Consider the following 23020-nt stretch of genomic DNA (forward strand, 5'->3'; position numbering starts at 1 on the left):
TTAACATTTGCAATTAAACATGTTTATTCCAGACAGAAAGACACCTCCATGGCATTGTACATTATCTTGTCTTGTGTCTCAAAGCACAAGACAAGAGATCCAACAGAAGAACATGTGACAAAAACAAATGGCGTGAGCCCCATGTCTATATCATAGGATTATCAACATGACATACAGGAAGTTGTTATAATACTTAAAAGAAGTGGAACGTTGTATCCCGGATTCAAGTCAAAGACTAAAGATTCTAATGGTACACATGACAGACCAGAGTAGTTGAACAAGTTTAGACACAAGCATTTCGCTACACTCGCATTAACATCTGCTAACCATGTGTATGTGACCAATAACATTTTATTTGATTTAGACTGGAAACACCTAGGCCAAAGTAATAGAACAGATCATCTGAAAGGTGAAGATTTCAAATCTTTTCTTTTGATTGGCTGTATTGTTAAACTGTTAGATAACATAAGTCTACCAGATGAATAAAAATACAGTACTTTCAGACTGTTTCCATCTCAGAGTTGAATTGTAAATCCTAGCCCTTGATGACTTTATGAGTCTGAACTGACTTTCACCTAAACCCCCTCTTCTTGCAGTTCTATGGATTAGTCTACACCACTCGGTTTAAGCCCTGCCCCAGTTCTCAGAGTTTCCCAGGTGTCAAACCTATTTCAAATTGAGGGCAAAAGCTAAATGACCTTGTAAGGTTGTTATTCATGTAAAAATGAATAAGGCAGATATTGCTTTAGATACCCTCTTGTACAGTACATGCTCTGGATTTTCTGGTGGCTAAATAGTGGGAAATGGCATCATTTGGTATTCTGGAAACATTGTAGCCCATTGCAAGTAGGTAGCATCTCAATTGTCCCRATATGTTGTTAGATGCAATTACAAATCATTCACAACTAAATGCCTTTGATTCCTTCATATGTTTGTTAATCTTACACTATATATTCGATTATATATAATTGTTGTCCATCTTATATAAAATGTGTGTCTACTATGATGAGAGATGATTAAATCTATTGTACACAATGTTTTTAACATTTAAATATTTAAATGAAAAGAAAGATTGACTTTCATCAGTCCCACAAGTATATTGTAACAATATTTCTCTCCACTCAGAGTGTATCATTTTCTACTGGTGAATGTATCATACAATAGTTATATCTGTTTAGTATTGATAAACCCTTTTTAAATTATGACATCTTTGAAAAAAGGAAGAACTGTTGTTATTGATATGTTTTACAAAAAATAAAGAGTTTTGTTATAATCTCTCAACAAATAAATTACCGTCTTAGGTACAGGAAAGTACAGAGGTCCAGAAATAGATGGCATGTCTGTCATGATAAATTGTATGGCTACGAACAAAAGTTGGCATACAAGACAACTAAGATTCGCTGAAGAAATCTCTCTATCACCCCAGAATAATAGACCCAGAGGAGTTACCTCCATCCATCCCTTTATCACCCAGTCTTCTACTCCTCTCCATCCCCCATAGGCTAGCGACAGCCTCTCATGGGGCTTCCTTGGCTCCTTCCTCCACCGTGAGGCCTTCCCCCTCCCTCCCCAACTCTCTCTCCAGCTCCTTCACCATCTCCTCCACCAAGTCCAGTTCCTCAAAGGAAGAGCCGCTGCCCACTGACTCGCTGGAGCCCCTGTCCCTGTGCTCCGTGTCGTCGATGGGCTCCTTGTGTTCCTCGGCCTGCCCCCGCTCGTCCCCGTCCCCCTGGTCCCTGTGGGGCAGTGAAGGGGGCAGTGAGGGGGCCGGAGACGTCTCTGTGTTCTCTGACTGGACCTGGCCGCTCATAGTGCTGCTGACATCACTGTGGGTCATTGCACCTGCAACCACAGGAAGAGAGGTACGAAGTGACACGGTGAATTTAAGTTGTTTTCAAGAGTGAGAGAAAGGCTAGAGAGGGAGAGAGGGAGGGAGAAAGAGTGTGTAGACAGAGGCACAGTCTTGGCATCCTGACAAGATACTGTCCTTAATCTATGTGGTTGGGATCCTTCCAGCTGCAAGCTAAATAATTACATCAACTATAAAAAGGGGAACAGACAAAAGATACAATTAGAGAAAGAAAGCTACAAGTACAAACTTTACCCTGTACATTTAATCAATAAGGCCTGAGGGGTGTAGTATATTGGCCATTATAAATCAGGTAGTCTGGCTCCTGGATGCTGATTGACTGAAAGCAGTGGTATATCGTACATTATAAACTGGGTGGTTATGTTGGTAACCAGATTATAATAGCAATAAGGCACCTCAGGGGTTTGTGATACTGAAAATGGCCAATATACCGCAGCTAAGGTCTGTATCCAGGCACTCTGTGTACTGTCGTGCTTAAGAAGAGCCCTTCGGCGGGATTTTTTTAATCAATACGGCCCGAGGTGGTGTGGTATATGGCCAATATACCACGGCTAAGGGCTGTTCGTAGGCACAATGCAACCCAAACTACCTCGTTTATAATTAGACATAGACTTGATATATTCCCGCGTCACTCAACAGCTCACATACAGTAGGAGGTAACTAGCTACATTACAAACAGAGATTTCATTAGTGTTAATGGCAGATCTGCAATTTTAGTAAATTTTTAATAGAGGCTGACAAAATTGGGCCAGTTTGAATGTGGGCAGCAACAGGCAACAATAACAGCATTCTCACTCACTCACTTCCTTCCTTCCTTCCTTCCTTCCGGTTGGATGGACTATGAATGAATGAGTATATGCAAGACTGCAATGCAGATCTCACCTCTGAGAAGCATAGAGGATCTCAGTGAGTGAGGGAATCTTTGATATGCTGATGTGCCGCTGTAACCCTGTTCTGTGCATGGATACTGTGTGTGTGTGTGTGTGTGTGTGTGTGTGTGTGTGTGTGTGTGTGTGTGTGTGTGTGTGTATGCGCATATGGCATGTGTCTTGGGCCAGCTCCTTTATTCACAAACCCAGTCACTGAGATGTGCTCCTCTTCTGGTATTTAAGGGGAGCAACTCATAGTAATATGTTATTATGGGTTATTACAATCACATCACCCTCATTCTTTATGGGTCATTACAGCAGAATCCTATTCCTCTCTCCCCACCTATTAAGCATTGGTAAGACTGATATCATTGGTCAAAAGGCCCATTCCTACACAGTCAACCACACAGCAATATCAGTCAAATGATATCTAATGATGCCATACTGCCTGGTTACTCATTTAGTATTTCTCCAACTCACTCCTTTACTGGACGGGAAATGGCCGTGGTTTCTGCTGTCTGGTACAGGAAATAAATAATAAGTGCATTCATCACCAGGATGGACCATTAGTGTAGTGCTACAGAGATAACATGATGAACTGGCCAATAATGCTTTCATAATAATTAAGATGTGCCAAACGCTGAGCCTGATTCGCCTATGCTCGCTAGTCCCTTCTGATGGATGAATATCCACCAGCGTCTAGTCAATGTATCCTCCTAAGCTTGTTATGATCCAAGTGGTTTGTGTGAATGTATTTGCGGGCGTGTGAATGTGCGTGTGCACGCGCGTGTGTAGGTCTAACGGCCCTGGAATGGAGATTAATGAATAATCTTGATCTCTTTCATGGCGAAAAGCTAGTCTGACCTCTGCCATTTCCCCGTCTGTATCGTTTTGGGGCCGGAGAGATGAGTCCCTGCCTATCATGCTCTCGCTGAAAATTAGCACTGGCGTCTCAATTAGGCCCCAGCTCTGTGGTCATTGTGCAGAAATGGATGGGCTGAAAATAGACACAATTATGTGAGACCTTTTGAGCATTGATTAATGTAAGAAAGAGACACAACAAACAGCACGCCTCAAATCTCCCCTCCTAAACCATGTCCAAATGTCACTCACACCCAGTGAAGCAGGAGCAGGGCGGCAGGCTTGCTATTCTTCCTCGTGTCTACAGGAAAACAACGCCTCCAGTGAGGAGTCGGCAAAACCAATCAGTCACCTGTATCTCAATCATGTGATCTCTTCATGTAAAAACATACATCTAAAGCATGTCCATCATCCTACTGTGACAGGTATGTGATATAGGAGGGCATCCCAGGTTACATAGTCACCAACAGGGAATCACTGACACACACATAGATAATCTTACTGTCCATTCATGTTGATGATGAACCGAAGAAAAGGTTCTCAATTGAAAGGCGATCATTGTTATATTCTATTCTAACTTCCAACAGCCTTGGAGAGGTTAATTCATTAAGGAAAGACGGGAGATGAATCAACTGTCAGCGTCCCAGAAGGGTAACAGGACATCCTGGGCCAGCCTCTCATTACCTTTGACATTTTAGTCATTTAACAGACGCTCTAATCTAGAGCGACTTACAATTAGTGCATTCATCTTAAGATAGCTAGGTGAGACAACCACAAATCACAGTCGTAGTAAGTACACTTTTCCCTCAAAAAAGCAGTTATCAGAAAAGTCTACATAGAGCCATGAAGACATAGAACTCTATTCCACATCAGGTAACTGATGCAAGCAGAAGAATCACATTTTAAAAATCAGATAAAAAGACAACGGCGGGGACTGTGAAGAAACACAAACATACTGTAGGCACAGACACACGCATACACACACATGGTAACATACACACTATACACACACGTATAGGGCTGTTGCAGTGTCCGTATTACCGCCACACCAGCGGACATGAGTCATGAAGGCAGTCAAATCCCATTTTATTGGTCACATACACGTGTTTAGCAGATGTTATTGCGGGTGTAGCGAAATGCTTGTGTTTCTAGCTCCAACAGTGCAGTAATATCTAACTAGTAGTATCTAACAATTTCACAACAATACACACAATAAACACAAATCTAAAGAAAATAAAAAGAATTAAGAACATATAAATATTTGGACGAGCAATGACAGAGCGGCATAGACTAAGATAATGTAGAATATAATACAGTATTTACAGCTGAAGTCGGAAGTTTACATACACTTAGGTTGGAGTCACTAGAACTTGTTTTTCAACCACTACACACATTTCTTGTCAACAAACTATAGTTTTGGCAAGTCGGTTAGGACATCTATTTTGTGCATGGCACAAGTCCTTTTTCCAACAATTGTTTAAAAGACAGATTATTTCACTCATAATTCACTATCACAATTCCAGTGGGTCAGAAGTTGACACTAAGTTGACTGTGCCGGAAGTTTACATACACCTTAGCCAAATACATTTAAACTCAGCTTTTCACAATTCCTGACATTTAATCCAAGTAAAAATTCCCTGTTTCAGGTCAGTAAGGATTACCACTTTATTATAAGAATGTAAAATGTCAGAATAATAGGAGAGAGAATTATTTATTTCAGCTTTTACTTCTTTTATCACATTCCCAGTGGGTCAGAAGTTAACATGCACTCAATTAGTATTTGGTAACATTGCCATTAAATTGTTTAACTTGGGTCAAACGTTTTGGGTAGCCTTCCACAAGCTTCCCACAATAAATTGGGTGAATTTTGGCCCATTCCTCCTGACAGAGCTGGTGTAACTGAGTCAGGTTTGTAGGCCTCCTTGCTCACACATGCTTTTTCAGTTCTGCCCACTAATTTTCTATGGGATTGAGTTCAGGGCTTTGTGATGGCCACTCCTTGACTTTGTTGTCCTTAAGACATTTTGCCACAACYTTGGAAGTATGCTTGGGGTCATTGTTAATTTGGAAGACCCATTTGCGACCAAGCTTTAACTTCCTGACTGATGTCTTGAGATGTTGCTTCAATATATATCCACATAATTTTCCTACCTCATGATGCCATCTATTTTGTGAAGTGCACCAGTCCCTCCTGCAGCAAAGCACCCCCACAACATGATGCTGCTACCCCCGTGCTTCATGGTTGGGATGGTGTAATTCGGCTTGCAAGCCTCCCCCTTTTTCCTCCAAACATAACGATGGTCATTATGGCCAAACAGTTATATTTTTGTCTCATCAGACCAGAGGACATTTTTCCAAAAAGTACGATCCATGTGCAGTTGCAAACCATAGTCTGGCTTTTTAATGGGGGTTTTGGAGCGGTGGCTTCTTCCTTGCTGAGCGGCCTTTCAGGTTATGTCGATATAGGACTCGTTTTACAGTGGATATAGATACTTTTGTACCTGTTTCCTCCAGCATCTCAAGGTCCTTTACTGTGGTTCTGGGATTGATTTGCACTTTTCGCACCAAAGTACGTTCATCTCTAGGAGACAGAACCGTCTTCCTGAGCGGTATGACGGCTGCGTGGTCCCATGGTGTTTATACTTGCATACTATTGTTTTTACAGATGAATGTGGTACCTTCAGGCGTTTGGAAATAGCTCCCAAGGATGAACCAGACTTGTGGAGGTCTACCATTTGTTTTGAGGTCTTGGCTGATTTGTTTTGATTTTCCCATGATGTCAAGCAAAGAGGCACTGAGTTTGAAGGTAGGCCTTGAAAAACATCCACAGGTACACCTCCAATTGACTCAAAYKRTGTCAATTAGCCTATYAGAAGCTTCTAAAGTCATGACATCATTTTCTGGAATTTTCTAAGCTGTTTAAAGGCACAGTAGACCGCATAAAAGTTTTCAAAATGTATACACCAAAAAATCATTTTGGGCAATTCACAGCGTTACCATTGAGTCTGCTTAAAGATAGAGGTCCACAGCTCTGAAGCACCATATGCTTTTCTTACAGGTTAGCTTCTTTCTCGAATATTAGTGTACAGCCAAAATATTTAAAAAAWCTGCTTGATTGACTTCAAATTGGACCAACCCGCAGCACTAGTTGCTACATTTGTTTTCCAAACTGTCCCTACCATAGCAACCATCTGCAGTTAGTACGTTTACATTTCCATGCTTGCGAGACCTGTAACAGAATATTCTTTGTTGTTCCAGTGGTAGTTGTTTTTTTACTATGAAGTTGCGGTTACGTGTTTAATATGAGTGCTGGACCAAGCAGCAAGAAACTGAAAATCTACCACAACAAATTCAAAATGTGTGTCTGATCTGCCATTCAAACATTCTTGCTAAGAAAGGAAATGTTGAGAGGCATTTCAAAACTGTTCACAAGAAATATGAAAGTGACTTTCCAGCTAAAAGTGAACTACGTAAGAGAAAAGTAAAAGAGTTCAGTCTCAACTAGCTGAACAACAATCGATCTTTACAAGGCCCAGCTCATAATTGCATACTAGCAAAGCACAAGAAACCGTTCCAGGGTGGAGAAATGATAAAAGAGGCCTTTTTAGAGGCAGCAGAACCATTGTTTGATGATTTCAAAAATAAATCAGAAATCATTTCCGCTATTAAGGATATTCAGCTATCCAGAAATACTGTTACACGGCGCTGTGAAATGGTGGATGAGGATTTGAGGGAGCATCTTAAAAAATACATAAATGAGTGCGTGTTCTTTCACTTTAATTTGATGAGTCGGCAGACGTGATCGACACATCTCAGTTTTGCATTTTCATCAGAATGGTGTTTGAAGATATGACTGCCAAAGAGGAACTGCTCAAAATCATATAGTTGAAAGGAAAAACTCAACGGGAGGACATTTTTGTGACATTCAAGGACTTTATTAATAGCACTCAGTTACCCATTTACAAACCTGTGTAATGGAGCACCAGCCATGACTGGCCGCATCAATGGGTTCATCAAGTCAAAATACCGGTCCACTCTAAGCGATGATCACCTGGACACATGCTTGAGGCTAGAAAACAGAGCATTGGCCTCTACTAACAAGAGGATCCCATCAGCTTTCTATAGGCTAGGCCTACTATATTTATTTCTCAACTTTCCTAATATTAAGCACATTGCTTATATTTACAACTGGAGTATAGATTACCTGGCTGGCATGAAAATAAACCAAGGGGAAAAGCGTCCTCCATTCGCTATTTAAGTGCATAGATGACATGTATTTATTCCGCTGCCCCAGTTTCGATACAGGTGCATGATAATGGTCCGTTTTAAATCAAAACAAATTTCACACATATATTATTTAGTATATGTAAAGATTAAATCAAGAATTCTGATGGGTGACAATATTAGCCTATCAATTGTGAATTATATATTATCACTTGTGAATGATGCCCACCATAAGAAACAATGCCTAACCCTAACCCTTTCTAATCATAGTCACACACCTCATGTAGCCTAGCCTATAGGCGTATATGTAAAGTGGCCAAATAACTTCTTAAAATTAAGCACATGAATCTGCTTTACAAGGGGTGTAGACCCTAACTAGCATACATAAGCAAAGCCTGAGTTTCAAGTTTGGGGAAGATGATTTTCACCATAAAAATGTACCTTTATAATAAAAGCATTACATGTATAATTGCATTTGCGGTCACTTTCGACAATGGTGTTTTCCGATAATGGAATATTTGTGCTTATAGCCTACTGCCATGTGCGCATTGCTGCGCTTATAATGTCAATATTTTAAACTAAATGTTCTGATCTGTTGCGTCAGCCATATTGCGTAAAAAAGTTTTTGGGATGCTAGTGGTTGTATTAATTTGGGATCTATCACATCCCACAACTGTCCCAGACTATGTTTGGAATATGTATTTCTCTTAACCTAATGGAATAGGTCAACTTTTGTACTAGTAGATTGACATAAACTAGTGCTTTTACGGTTTGTTAGGCCTACTCATCTTGTTGTCTGATGAAAAGTAAATGTGGACAGTTCTTCCAATATCTTCAATATGCACATCGGAATTGGATTAGGACTCGCGCAGTTGCATCCTGGATGTGTCTGTCTTCACTTGTAGCCTGTGAGAAAGACCCAATCACGTGATGGAGCGCGCAGCACTCAGGGAGAAGTGCACAACGGCCACCGGCCGCAAAAGGCATAGATTAATTTAGGGTGCATTACGGCCACACAATGGGGATGCTACCATGAAATTCTAGGCATTATCAAGTGCTTGTCAAATTGTGAATGAGTGACTGATGTAGTGTGTACAGTCTGCACAAAAAAACAAAGCAGAGATCATGCCTTTCAAGTTACTTTTTTCCAAATCATCATTAGAGTCACATCATGCAGCCTTACAATATATTAAAAATCAAAACATATAGCCCAACGTTTGTAGAACAACTAAAGTTACATTAATAATAATAAATTAAGTAGCCCACAGTCATTTGGCATAGCCAGATCAAGACCTAACATAAGGACAACTCAGAGTATGCTATTCTGTTCTTCTGAAATAGACTACATTTTCTTCATATCATGCCTCTTTAGACCTGTCTAATATAAATAATGGATTTATTGTGAAGGTGTAGGCTATATTACATGGATTTATTAGACTTGTTAAAATGTGAATGCTCCAAAGGTCTGCATCAGTGGCTTGTAGACTATGTGTGGAAGCCAGGAGATGCTAAATGTGTTTATGTTAATTACGGTCAATTACCGTGAGACAGACAATTATTTGCTTGACAATTACCAGCTTACGAAATTTCCTGACCGACACAGCGCTATACATCTACACATGGATTTTGTGTTGTAGATATGTGGTAGCGGAGGAGGGGCCTGAGGGCACACACTTAGTGTGTTGTGAAATCTGTTATGAATGTTTTAAAAATGTGTATAACTGCCTTAATTGTAATAAATACAAATACAAAGTCAGTGCTAGTAGTCAAATACAACTCCCCTTTTGTGTTCATGGCCCCCCCAAAAAACGAATCACACTGTATTATAGACCATATAGTATCACAGGGGGCCACAGTGTAATACACACACAGGCTCTCTGAGCACCTCACACAAGTTCCCCCTCCAATCAGATCTCTCCATCTCACAGCAAGCTCATTATCAGGTCCAGGGTTCAGCGTATCTGAGCCTGTCTAATATACAGAGACTACGTCTATATGAGAGGTGTTCTGATGATGGGGTTATTTATGGCATATTATTAAGCTGAGAAACATCCCATTTACCAGCCAACAAGTCCATACACAGCAAACCCATCCGGTCTAACAAGGGAATATGAGGCAGTGATCCTGATTAGGCCTGAGTTTTTCTATTAAGGGGGCGTCCTAAGCCTTCTCAATGAGAGGGAGGAGATGTAGGTCCATGGAGTTATTATATATGTGTTGTATTTTACATTTCTCATGCTGCAGAAAATGTCCATGCCAGGTATAGTGGTTATGTTCTACCAGCAGCTGAGATGGGAAATAATTGGTCTATTTAAGGTAATTGGGCGGAAAGCCCCCAGGAAGATGCTTCCAACGAAACCTGACTACTTTCACCCACGAAAAACTGTAAATAAGTCATGACAAAGCTCCCAAATTGAAGCAGACTATGCTTTGGAAAGTCTTTTAGATAACATTTGCTTATATTAGTTGCTAAATTGGGCCCAGTGGGAACGAAGAGAGGAGAAGAGAGGGGGGTTTTAAAGGAGGATAGCTGGAGGTAATTAGAGACAGGCACGACAGAGGCAGGCTGGAATTTTGAAGAGGAGCATGAGGGGAGGGGACTGTGACAGCAAAAAAAAWTTTTTTGAATAAAAACAAACTAAATACACCTATTCTGTCATCTACCCACGCTATCCACAGGAGAAGGCTGCAGCAGGCATCCTTCTATATTAAGAAGAGAAGACCAGTCTGACATTTGTGTTTTACTGACATTAGTCTGTTTGGTTTTAATGAGGTTTCTTGATTGGGAAAGCAGAAACACTTAGATTTGCAATATTACTTCCATACACAACTTCATTGGTTCTAGATTAAAGAACTATGTAAGATAGCAAAACACGAAAAGGAAAAACTGGTATTTATATTGTAATGGTTCCTAATGCACTATTGACATGTTAGCATTTCAAAGATCCATCAACTACAGTAAGTATGTCATTTTAAGAGCAATATGTAAAACTAAATAATTTGCTGTAGCTAGCACACCTGACACCTCCCCCCTTTCATTAGCCTTGATTAAAACAACAAGATCATATGTAGGAATAATTACATAACAATTACATTAAAGATGTGATAATTGTTGCGGAATTATATAGCAATTAGAGATAAATTACATTTAGTAGTACTAAATTATACTGTAGCCATCTCTGTACTACTTCTGGAGGGTAATAATAAGAATAATGTCCTATTGACCCAGACATCCTCAGTTCAGCTCAAACAGCTCATCAAGGACAGATGATGGCTCTGCACTGCATGATCCCATAGTTTCGGAGTGCGAGGGAAATGTAATGTTTATCCATGTAGACCACTGGTTTGTGTGTCTTTCAGTTTACTCAGTGCATACGGGTGCAAATGACTTCCATAACTACCCTCGACATGGTAAATATTATCTATTGAGTTTGTGTTCTAAATTGAATCACCCTATTGTGCAAGTTGGATTAACAATCTCTCACATTTCAGCTTTTGTGAATAATCATGCACAGTCTGCAACGTTTCGCCAGTGTTAAAATAAATACTTTAGTACATGCAAAAGCACACCCTCCTCATATGTAAAGAGCACATGATTTGTATTGTCATTCCTCTAGTCTAGAGAGACGTTGAGCACACAGCACAGCAGTATGTACACTACTAGTAAGGCCACCCCCCAAGTCCACCATCCAAGGTGGTGTATTTGAGTGACAGGCTGGCTGGCCACACACAGGTAGGTCTGGGTGGAAAGTCAAACAACAGACACAGCGAGGCACCGCTGATTGAATTGTCTCTCATTAGGAAAACACTCTCTCTCTCTCTCTCTCTCTAACATACAGTATTGTACAGAGCCATGAGTGCATGGAGCTCCCTTCCATCTTATATAGCGCAAGTGAACAGCAAACCTGGTTTAAAAAAACAAATAAAGCCCACAGCACAACGCCTCTCCCCAATGTGACCTACCTGTTGTGTATTTACTGACATGTACACTACATGACAAAAAGTATGTGGACATCTACTTGTCGAACATCTCAATTCAAAATCATGGGCATTAATATGGAGTTGGTTCCCCCTTTGCTGCTATAACAGCCTCCACTCTTCTGGGAAGGCTCTTCACTAGATGTTGGAACATTGCTGCAGGGACTTGCTTTCATTCAGCCACAAGCGCATTAGTGAGGTTGGGCACTGATGTTGGGCAATTAGGCCTGGTTCGCAGTCGGTGTTGAAATTCATCCTAAAGATGTACGATGGGGTTGAGGTCAGGGCTTTGTGCGGGCCAGTCAGTTCTTCCCCACCGATCTCGACAAACCATTTCTGTATGGACCTCGCTTTGTGCATGGGGGCATTGTCATGCTAAAACAGGAAAGGGCCTTCCCCAAACTGTTGCCACAAAGTTGGACACAGAATCGTCTAGAATGTCATTGTATGCTGTAGAGCAGGGGTCGGGAACCTTTTTGACTAAGAGAGCCATGAAAGCAAAGAATTTGGAAATTTATTTCAGTGAGAGCCATATAATATATTTTAAAAGTGAATTCAACCAAATGTCAGTATAATAAGCCTCTGAATTTATTCTTACGGCTAAGCACCTTCCCTCTTGACAACCAACGCACATTGCTGTGCAAAAGCAGACCAGGATAGTTATTTCCAACTTCATCCAGCAGTGTTTTAAACTGGCGATCATTTAAGGCTCGAGCAACAATAAAGTTGATCACACGAATGACCAGCGACATCACTTCCCCAAACTGCCTGTCACACATCTGAGCACAAAGTGCCTCCTGGTGTAGAATGCAATGGAAACCTAGGATGGGTCTATTTTCATGTTCACGGAGAAGCGCCACAAATCCTTTTTTATTCCCCACCATACACGGAGCACCATCAGTACACACTGAGAGAAGTTTATCCATAGGTAGATTTTTTTCTTGAGCAAACTCCATGAAAGACTTAAATAAATCCTCACCTCTTGTGGACCCTTTTAATGGCAGAACTGCAAGACTTTCTTCGCGCAGTGTGTCACCAACAGCATATCTTGCAATCACGCTGAACTGCGACAAATGGCTCACGTCTGTTGACTCATCCAAAGCCAGGGAAAAGAACGGCGCTGCATTTATGTCCTTCACTTGCGWTTCCTCCACTTTGTTTGCCATCACGATGGTACGATCATGAACAGTTCTTGCCGACAGAGGCATGTCTTGTATCCGTTTAATTATCTTGTCTTTGTTCGGAAGATCATCAAAAAGTTCATTGGCTACATCCAGCATGAACGTTTTAGCATACTCGCCATCTGTGAATGGTTTTCCGTTCCTCACTATTGCTAAAGATCCAGCAAAGCTAGCGGAATTATAGTCACCTTGCCGGGTCCATAGGCGGAGTTGCTGCTGGCTAGCTTGCACCCTGCTCAGTAGCTCTTGGCACGCTTTCTTTCTGCTGTCTCCCGCAGGGTATTTTGATGCAAAGGTAGCATGGCACGTGTCGAAGTGCCGCTTTACATTCGACCGTTTCATCAATGTAATTTTGTCATTGCAAATTAGACACACCGCAGAACCTGCTCTCTCCACAAAGGTGAATTCTTCGGTCCATTCGTCCTGAAATGTACGATACTCGTCAGCCCTGAACAGGACATGAGCAGTGAAAAATCGATGGATGGATTAAAACAAGTGAGAATATTTTGTTTTATCTGCGAGCCAGATGCAATCATCAAAAGAGCYACACCTGGCTCGGGAGCCATAGGTTCCCGACCCCTGCTGTAGAGTAAAGATTTCCCTTCACTGGATCTAAGTGGTCTAGCCTGAACCATGAAAAACAGCCCCAGACCATTATTCCTCCCCCATCAAACTTTACAGTTGGCACTATGTGCTGTTGTCCGTGCCCAATAATGTTTGTACCATGTTTTGTGCTGCTACTATGCTATGTTGTTGTCTTAGGTCTCTCTTTATGTAGTGTTGTGGTGTCTCTCTTGTAGTGATGTGTGATTTGTCCTATATTTTTATTTTTAATCCCAGCCCCAGAGGCCTTTTGCTTTTATATATCTATATATATATATGCATTCGGGCAGTTAACGTTCTCCTGGCATCCACCAAACCCTGATTCGTCCGTTATTTGGGGGTATGGCAGTCATTTGAAAAACATTATAACAGTATTTCTGATGGTCTTCTCAACTCACCATCACATACTTTTAATGTGGGGCTATGACAGTCAATTTCTAATTAGTCTGACAATGTATCTTATCTAAAATCAAATTCTATTGGTCACATACACATATTTAGCATATGTTTTTGCAGGTGGAGCGAAATGCTTGTGTTCCTAGCTCCAACAGTGTAGTAGTATAGCACAATTCACAACAATACACACATATAAAAGTAAAAGAATGGAATTAAGAAATATATAAATATTAGGACGAGCAATGTCGGAGTGGCTTTGACTAAAATCTCACCACCACTAATGAGATGGGTATGCTTGATGTGTGTCGCATCTGAGATTCTCAAAGTCAGGGGTGTGGTCGACAGTGCTCACCTCATCTCTCCCACCTGCATCGATATTTGGTTTTAATGCAGACGAGAGCACTGAATCCAGCTTTACACAGATATTCATTTTATGGTGCTTTCAAGACGAAAACATTTAAAATAAGAGGTCAAATGATGACGCCAGTGATCTTCAGGTCAGAAAGTTGGAGCTCTAGAAAAAGGACCGAGTCGGATGACCGATCAAAATGATTTTTCGCATTCGGAGCTCGTTTTATTTAGAGTTCCCAGTTGTCTTAAACGTACTGAAGTCGGAGATTTACGAGGTCCCAGTTTCGAGTTCCCAGTTGTTTAAACCGGGCCTTAATGCTCAGAGGCAGACAGCAGGCTATTATTCCCTTTGAGTCAGGAACCAAAACTCCTCCGTAGTGACCCATGAATGCATTCGGTCACATGAGAGCTCCATCAGCTGTTCGATTTCACTTACCGGCATGTCAACTGAGCCAGTATCACAGTCAAACGGTTTGGGAAGTAGGTCCCAAAGTGCTCTTCCAAGCCTTGGAGGTGAGCAGTCAGAACTCGTGTGGGACACTTACTGATGCTGTTTTCTGTTAGAAACACGCACAGCCGATGGAAAGGGGCATCATACGATGCATCCATATGGCAGAGGGAAATACATTCATAACTAGAGTGCAGAGATCTGCCCGCCGTCCCGCAATAGATGGAGCCCCATCGGTGCAAAAGCCCACCATTTGATCCAATGGAATTGTTTCTTCCTCAAAATAGCCACGCAGCACACTGAACATCCCCTGTGCCTTTTCATGCCCAGGAATTGTGAAATAGCATCCCCTGACATGTACAGAGAACAAAAGTCAATACATGGGAATTTCAACCCTCACAGCTAACGCCCATTTAGAGAGTATAAACTGGAGAGTTTGAGTCGGTCAGCCAGTTTCCTCTTGATTGCTAGTGATAGCATATATTCTTTGTTTAACAGTGTTATCTGACAAAGGTATTGGTGTGAGTTTCTGTGCCTACGCCTCCCCACACATTATTTTCACCCTATCAATTGTGGCCGGTAATATCAGTCTCTGTGTGTGGTTTTATAGTGTAGCGGGCCTAGCCATTTACCATGGGAATGATTCAAGTGCAACAGTCAAGTGTGGCCTTTTCCCATGATCTAAGGGCGCTCTCTCATTGAATTTTATCTTTTAGATTTTAAGAATTTTAATTCATATTTTTGAAGATTAACCAAATTACAATGATTTTGAGATACAAAAAAATATATTATAATATATTTTTTTGTATACAGTGATCCCTCGCCACTTCGCGGTTCACTTATCGCGGATTCGCTATTTCGCGGATTTTCTAAATGCATTTTTTTTTTTTTTTGGTGCATTGTGCTCTGCATTCTGATTCGCTAAAAACTCACTCCCGCTTCTTGTATCAAAACATGCTACGAATTGTGCTATCATTTTGTCGTCTCGTGCAGTTATGTGTACGTACATAAAAGACGCACAGCCGCTGACCGATGCAGAGCTGGCAGAAATGACAAAGCCACAAAGCGACGATGAAAGAGAAGAGGGAGAAGAGGACACGAGAGATGAGGAGGAAGGACTAACGCTTGGTCGCTTAGCAACCATGGTGCGAATGGCCACTGAACTTAAGCGAGTAGCTGAGGAATGGGACCCTTTGATGACCGTTTCATTACAGTTCTCCAACGTAATCGATGGTGGCATGTCGGTGTACAAGGATCTTTTTGCAAAGAAGAAAAAAGAGCGACAACAGCTGCCTATCACTATGTTCTTCTCCCGAACAAAACACACCTGCACCGCGGGCTTCAGAAGAAGAGAACACTGCAGAGCGCAGTCAGGATGCAGCGGCCCAGTCTGAAGAGCAGTGAAACGGCCTACACGTGAGTCACTGTATTTGTATACATGTAATAGTTGCTAATTGTAAAAAAAAAAAAAGTTTTCTATTTCGCGGATTTCACTTATCGCGGGTCATTTTCGGAACGTAACCCCCGCGATAAACGAGGGATTACTGTATATGATTTCTTTCCTCAGGATTTGGAAATGGAAATTCTCCCACGACCCCAGATAGGGTTGTGAGTCCTAGTTTGGGAACCGCTGCTCCAAACTCGCTTTATTGTCTCACGAAATTCTCTCTAAAGATGAATATGCCTTTCTATCATGACATTTCTGCTTTACTGGTGGTCCAGAGTGATTATTATCCCAAAGTGATGGTATAAAAACCCATATAAAATAGCATAATGTATGATGTGTAGCATCTGTACATGACCCCCAAAGACACCCAAACACACACACTTCAGGAAGATGGTGCTGCAGTGGTTAGCTGCCGTCTTATGGGCTCCTGACCAATTTTGTGTTTTTTTATGCTGATCTTTTTATTTTTTTTACATAATATTTCCTCCATCATTTCCTATGACCGAAAAGAGCTTTTGGACATCAGAACAGCGATCACAAACCTCAAATTGGATGAAGATTTCTACTTCAACGAACCGGCAGCTGGGGACATACTGCTCATTCCGGGCCAGGCCCTAAATTGTGGGACTCGAAAGAGGAAGATATGGCAGAAAAGCTGTAAACGAGCGAGAATACGTCGGTGAGTAAATATACAGCCTCTACCTTGTGTTCTATTGGCAAACATACAACCACTAGAGAACAAGCTGGACAAGTTCCATTTAAGACTATCTTATCAGTGAAGGACCTGAAGATCTGTAATATTCTCTGTTTCTCAGAGTCGTGGCTGAAAAAGGAAATGGATAAAATACTGTACTTCTAGCTGTTTTTTTTACGGATCAGCAAGACCAAAAGGCAGCTTCGGGTAAGGTTAAGGGGGAGGTGTTTGTCTCTTTGCTAACAACAGCTGGTGCGCAATCTCTAATGTTAAGGAAGTATCTAGGTTTTTCCTTGCCTGAGTTAGAATACCTCATGATAAGCTGCAGACCATACTATTTACCAAGAGAGTTACATCTATATTTTTCGTAGCTGTCTATTTACCACCACAAACCGATGCTGGCACAAAGACTGCACTCAACGATCTGTATAAGGCCATAAGCAAACAAGAAAATGCACATCCAGAGGCGTCGCTCCTAGTGGCCGGTGATTTTAATGCAGGGAAACTGAAATCAGTCTTAACTCATTTTTACCTGAATTTCACCTGTATAACTAGAGGCGGAAAAACTCTAGATCAACTTGAATCAACACACAGATTCCAGCTTACAAGCATAAACTCAAACAGGAAGTACTAGTGACGCGCTCAATACGGAAATTGTCCGATGAAGCGTATGCTAAACTACAAGACTGTTTCGATGGCACAGACTGAAATATGTTCCAGGATTCACCCAATAACATAGAGGAGTTTACCACGTCAGTCACCGGCTTCATTAATAAGTGCATCAATGACGTCACCCCCATAGTGACCGTACGTACATATCCCAACCAGAAGCCATGGATTACAGGCAACATCTGCACTGAGCTAAAGGCTAGAGCTGGCACTTTCAAGGAGCGGGACACTAATCCGGACGCTTAAAAGAAATCCCCAAGCCATCAAACAGTCAAAACAGGGCTAAGATCGAATCCTACTACGCCAGCTCTGACGCTGGCCAGATGGGCAGGGCTTGTAAACTATCACGGATTACAAAGGGAAACCCAGCCGCGAGCTACCCAGTGACGCAAGCCTACCAGACAAGCTAAATGCCTTCTATGCTCACTTCGAGGCAAGCAACACTGAACCAGGCATGAGAAAACCAGAGGTTCTACATGAGTGTGTGATCTCGCATTCCGTAGCCGATGTGAATAAGAACTTTAAAGAAATTTAACTCTTTCATGCCGTCCCTAGGAGGGGTGCGTCACTTGAGTGGGTTGAGTCACTGACGTGATCTTCCCGTCTGGGTTGGCGCCCCCCCTTGGGTTGTGCCGTGGTGGAGATCTTTGTGGGCTATACTCGGCCTTGTCTCAGGATGGTAAGTTGGTGGTTGAAGTTATCCCTCTCGTGGTGTGGGGGCTGTGCTTTGGCAAAGTGGGTGGGGTTATATCCTGCCTGTTTGGCCCTGTCTGGGGGTATCATCGGATGGGGCCACAGTGTCTCCTGACCCCTCCCGTCTCAGCCTCCAGTATTTATGCTGCAGTAGTTTATGTGTCGGGGGGCTAGGGTCAGTTTGTTATATCTGGAGTACTTCTCCTGTCTTATCCGGTGTCCTGTGTGAATTTAAGTATGCTCTCTCTAATTCTCTCTTTCTCTCTATCTTTCTTTCAGGACTACCTGGCATGATGACTCCTTGCTGTCCCCAGTCCACCTGGCCGTGCTGCTGCTCCAGTTTCAACTGTTCTGCCTGCGGCTATGGAACCCTGACCTGTTCACCGGACGTGCTACCTGTCCCAGACCTGCTGTTTTCAACTCTAGAGACTGCAGGAGCGGTAGATACTCTTAATGATCGGCTATGAAAAGCCAACTGATATTTACTCCTGAGGTGCTGACTTGCTGCATCCTTGACAACTACTGTGATTATTATTATTTGACCATGCTGGTCATTTATGAACATTTGAACATCTTGGCCATGTTCTGTTATAATCTCCACCCGGCACAGCCAGAAGAGGACTGGCCACCCCTCATAGCCTGGTTCCTCTCTAGGTTTCTTCCTAGGTTTTGGCCTTTCTAGGGAATTTTTCCTAGCCACCGTGCTTCTACACCTGCATTGCTTGCTGTTTGGGGTTTTAGCCTGGGTTTCTGTACAGCACTTTGAGATATCAGCTGATGTAAGAAGGGCTATATAAATACATTTGATTTGATTTAAACAGATTAACATTCACAAGGCCAGACAGATTACCAGGACACGTACTCAGAGCATGCGCTGACCAGCTGGCAAGTGTCTTTCTCCACTGTCATTTTCAACTTCTCCCTGACCCAGTCTGTAATACTTACATGTTTCAAGCAGACCGCCATAGTTTCCTGTGCCCATGAACGCCAAGGTAACCTGTCTAAATTACTATCGCCCTGTAGCACTCACATCTGTAGCCATGACAAGCTTTGAAAGGCTTGTCATGGCTCACATCAACACCGTCATCGCAGACACCCTGGACCCACTCAAATTCGCATACCACCCCAACAAATCCACAGATGACGCAATCTCTGTGGTACTCCACACTGCCCTCTCCCACCTGGACAAGAGGAACACTGATGTGAGAATGCTGTTCATTGACTATAGCTCAGTGTTCAACAACATAGTGGCCTCCAAGCTCAAAACTAAGCTCAGGACTCTGGGACTGAACTGTCCCTTCTGCAACTGGATCCTTAAATTCCTGACGGTCCGCCCCCAGGTGGTGAGGGTAGGCAACAACACATCTGCTACGCTGACCTTCAACACGGGGGCCCCTTCAGGGGTGCACGCTTAGTCCCCTCCTGTACTCCCTCTTCACCCACTACTGCATGGCCACGCACAACTCCAGCACTATCATTAAGTTTGCTGACGACACAACGGTGGTTGGCCTGATCACTGATGATGAGACAGAATATAGGGAGGAGGACAGTGACCTGGAAGTATGGTGCCTGGACAACAACTTCTCCCTCAATATCAACAAGACAAAGGAGCTGATTGTGTACAACAGGAAACAGAGGGCCTAGCACGACCCCATCCACATCAATGCGACTGTAGTGGAGCGGTTCGAGAGCTTTAAGTTCCTCGTTGTCCACATCAATAAGGAATTATCATGGTCCACACACACCAACACAGCAGTGAAGAAGGCATGACAACGTCTCTTCCCCCTAAGGAGGCTGAAAATATTTGTCATGGGCCCTCAGATCCTCAAAAAGTTATACAGCAGCACAGCACAGAGACACTTGACTGGCTGCATAACCGGTTGGTATGGCAACTGCTTGGCATCAAACTGCAAGGCGCTATCAAGGGTAGTACGTACAGCACAGTACATCACTGGGGCTGAGCTCCCTGCCATCCAGGACCTCTATACCAGGCGGTGTCAGGAAGGCCCTGAAAATCGTCAAAGATTCCAGCCACCCAAGTCAAAGACTGTCCTCTCTGCTACTGCACGGCCAGCGGTAACAATGCACCAGTCTGGAACCAACAGGACCTTGAATATCTTCTATCCCCAAGCAATTAGATTGCTAAATAGTTCATTACATTGTTATTTTGTCCAGTAATATGGTCAAGCGCTGCAAAGAAAGACCTAGTTAAGCTGCAGATAGAACAGAGCCACACGTCTTGCTCTTTCATTGTAATCAGAGGGCTAATATTAATACTATGCATACCAGTCTCTCTTGGCTAAGAGATGAGGAAAGACTGATTGCGTCACTTCTTGTTTATATAAGAAACAATGTGTTGAAAATCCCAAATTGTTTGCATAGTCAACTTACACACAGCACTGACACACACACTTACCCCAAACAGACATGCCACCAGGGGTCTTTTCATAGTCCCCAGGTCCAGAACAAATTAAAGGAAACATACAGTATAATACAGAGCCATGAGTGCTTGGAGCTCCCTTCCATCTTATATAGCGAAGTGAACAGCAAACCTGGTTTAAAAAAACAAATAAAGCCCACGGCACAACGCCTCTCCCCCATGTGACCTACTTGTTGTGTGTATGTACTGACATGTATGTGTAACTGATAGATGCACACACACACACACACACACACACACACGTTAATGTCTTAAATGTATGTAAATTGTAAAGTATTTTTCTGTAAACATACACTTAGGTTGGAGTCCTTAAAACTCGTTTTTCAACCACTCCACACATTTCTTGTTAACAAACTATAGTTTTGGCAAGTCGTTTAGGACATCTACTTTGTGCATGACAACAAGTCATTTTTACAACAATTGTTTACAGACATATTATTTCACTTATAATTCACTGTATCACAATTCCAGTGGGTCAGAAGTTTACATACACTAAATTGACTGTGCATTTAAACAGCAAGGAAAATTCCAGAAAATGATGTCATGGCTTTAGAAGCTTCTGATAGTCTAATTGACATCATTTGAGTCAATTGGAGGTGTACCTGTGGATGTATTTCAAGGCCTACCTTCAAACTCAGTGCCTCTTTGCTTGACATCATGGGAAAATCAAAATAAATCAGCCAAGACCTCAGAACACAAATGGTAGACCTCCACAAGTCTGGTTCATCCTTGGGAGCAATTTCCAAACGCCTGAAGGTACCACTTTCATCTGTACAAACAATAGTACGCAAGTATAAACACAATGGGACCACGCAGCCGTCATACCGCTCAGGAAGGAGACGCATTCTGTCTCCTAGAGATGAACGTACTTTGGTGCGGAAAGTGCAAATCAATCCCAGAACAACAGCAAAGGACCTTGTGAAGATGCTGAAGGAAACAGGTACAAAAGTATCTATATCCACAGTAAAACAAGTCCTATATCGACAACCTGAAAGGCCGCTCAGAAAGGAAGAAGCCACTGCTCCAAAACCACCATTAAAAAAAAGGCAGACTACGGTCTGCAACTGCACATGGCGACAAAGATCGTACTTTTTGGAGAAATGTCCTCTGGTCTGATGAAACAAAAATAGAACTGTTTGGCCATAATGACCACCGTTATGTTTGGAGGAAAAAGGGGGAGGCTTGCAAGCCGAAGAACACCATCCCAACTGTGAAACACGGGGGTGTAGTGAGGTGCGTACTGGCGGCAGAGAAGTCAGGCGTTGATTTACGATACCGTTGATTTACAACGGTGTCGTTTAATATCCATAAACCACCGTCAACAGAACAATACAATAAATGTGTCAAACAAAACCCGGTAAATACCAGCATACCGTGCATAAGCACTACAGGAAACAATTACCGACAAGGACATGGGGGGGAACAGAGGGTTAAATACACAACATGTAATTGATGGAATTGGAACCAGGTGTGATGGAAGACAAGACAAAACCAATGGAAAATTAAAAGTGGATCAGCCATGGCTAGAAGGTCGGTGACTTCGACCGCCGAACAAGGAGAGGGACCAACTTCGGCGGAAGTCGTGACAGGGGGTGGCAGCATCATGTTGTGGGGGTGCTTTGCTGCAGGAGGGACTGGTGCACTTCACAAAATAGATGGCATCATGAGGTAGGAAAATTATGTGGATATATTGAAGCAACATCTCAAGACATCAGTCAGGAAGTTAAAGCTTGGTCGTAAATGGGTCTTCCAAATAGACAATGACCCCAAGCATACTTCCAAAGCTGTAGCAAAATGGTTTAAGGACAACAAAGTCAAGGTATTGGAGTGGCCATCACAAAGCCCTGACCTCAATCCTAGGGCTGGGCAATGAATCAATATCAATAATTATCGAGGTAATTACTTCCCTCAATAACGATATAAAACGTTTAGATTCATTTTCGATAATGTCGATATAGAATAATTAGGTACAGCAGTCCATTTCACCTCTGACGCAGCAGGAACGTGCGGAGAAGTGACAATATGCACGTGGAGAGGTATACGCCCACTAAAAACCACTTAGCACCTCGAGTGATGGAGTAGCCACTATTAACCACGAAAAATGAGTGATGTACGCGAAAACAGTGGCAGTGATAGCCATGGAGAAGGAGCAGCTTCCAACAAAGAAATTATTGATAAAAAAGGTTAAACTGTTTCAGTAATTTGGAAGTGGTTTGGCTTTTTGAAGTCCGACTTCCACTGGGAATGTGATGAAAGAAATAAAAGCTGAAATAAATAATTCTCTCTGCTATTATTC

At 42.3% G+C, this 23020-nt stretch overlaps 1 protein-coding gene across 1 annotated transcript in view; it reads right to left on the reverse strand.

The window, feature by feature from the left end:
• The window catches only part of LOC111966447 (testis-expressed protein 264 homolog), a 140451-nt gene continuing 117431 nt past the window's right edge, over window positions 1-23020 (reverse strand). The window contains exon 4 of the mRNA XM_023991082.2: window positions 1-1842. Coding sequence (XP_023846850.1) covers window positions 1517-1842 — 326 coding nt within the window. The 3' untranslated portion in view covers window positions 1-1516. The remainder of the gene's footprint in view (window positions 1843-23020) is intronic.

The sequence above is a fragment of the Salvelinus sp. IW2-2015 genome, linkage group LG1 (genome assembly GCF_002910315.2).
Source record: "Salvelinus sp. IW2-2015 linkage group LG1, ASM291031v2, whole genome shotgun sequence".
Taxonomy (NCBI): domain Eukaryota; kingdom Metazoa; phylum Chordata; class Actinopteri; order Salmoniformes; family Salmonidae; genus Salvelinus; species Salvelinus sp. IW2-2015.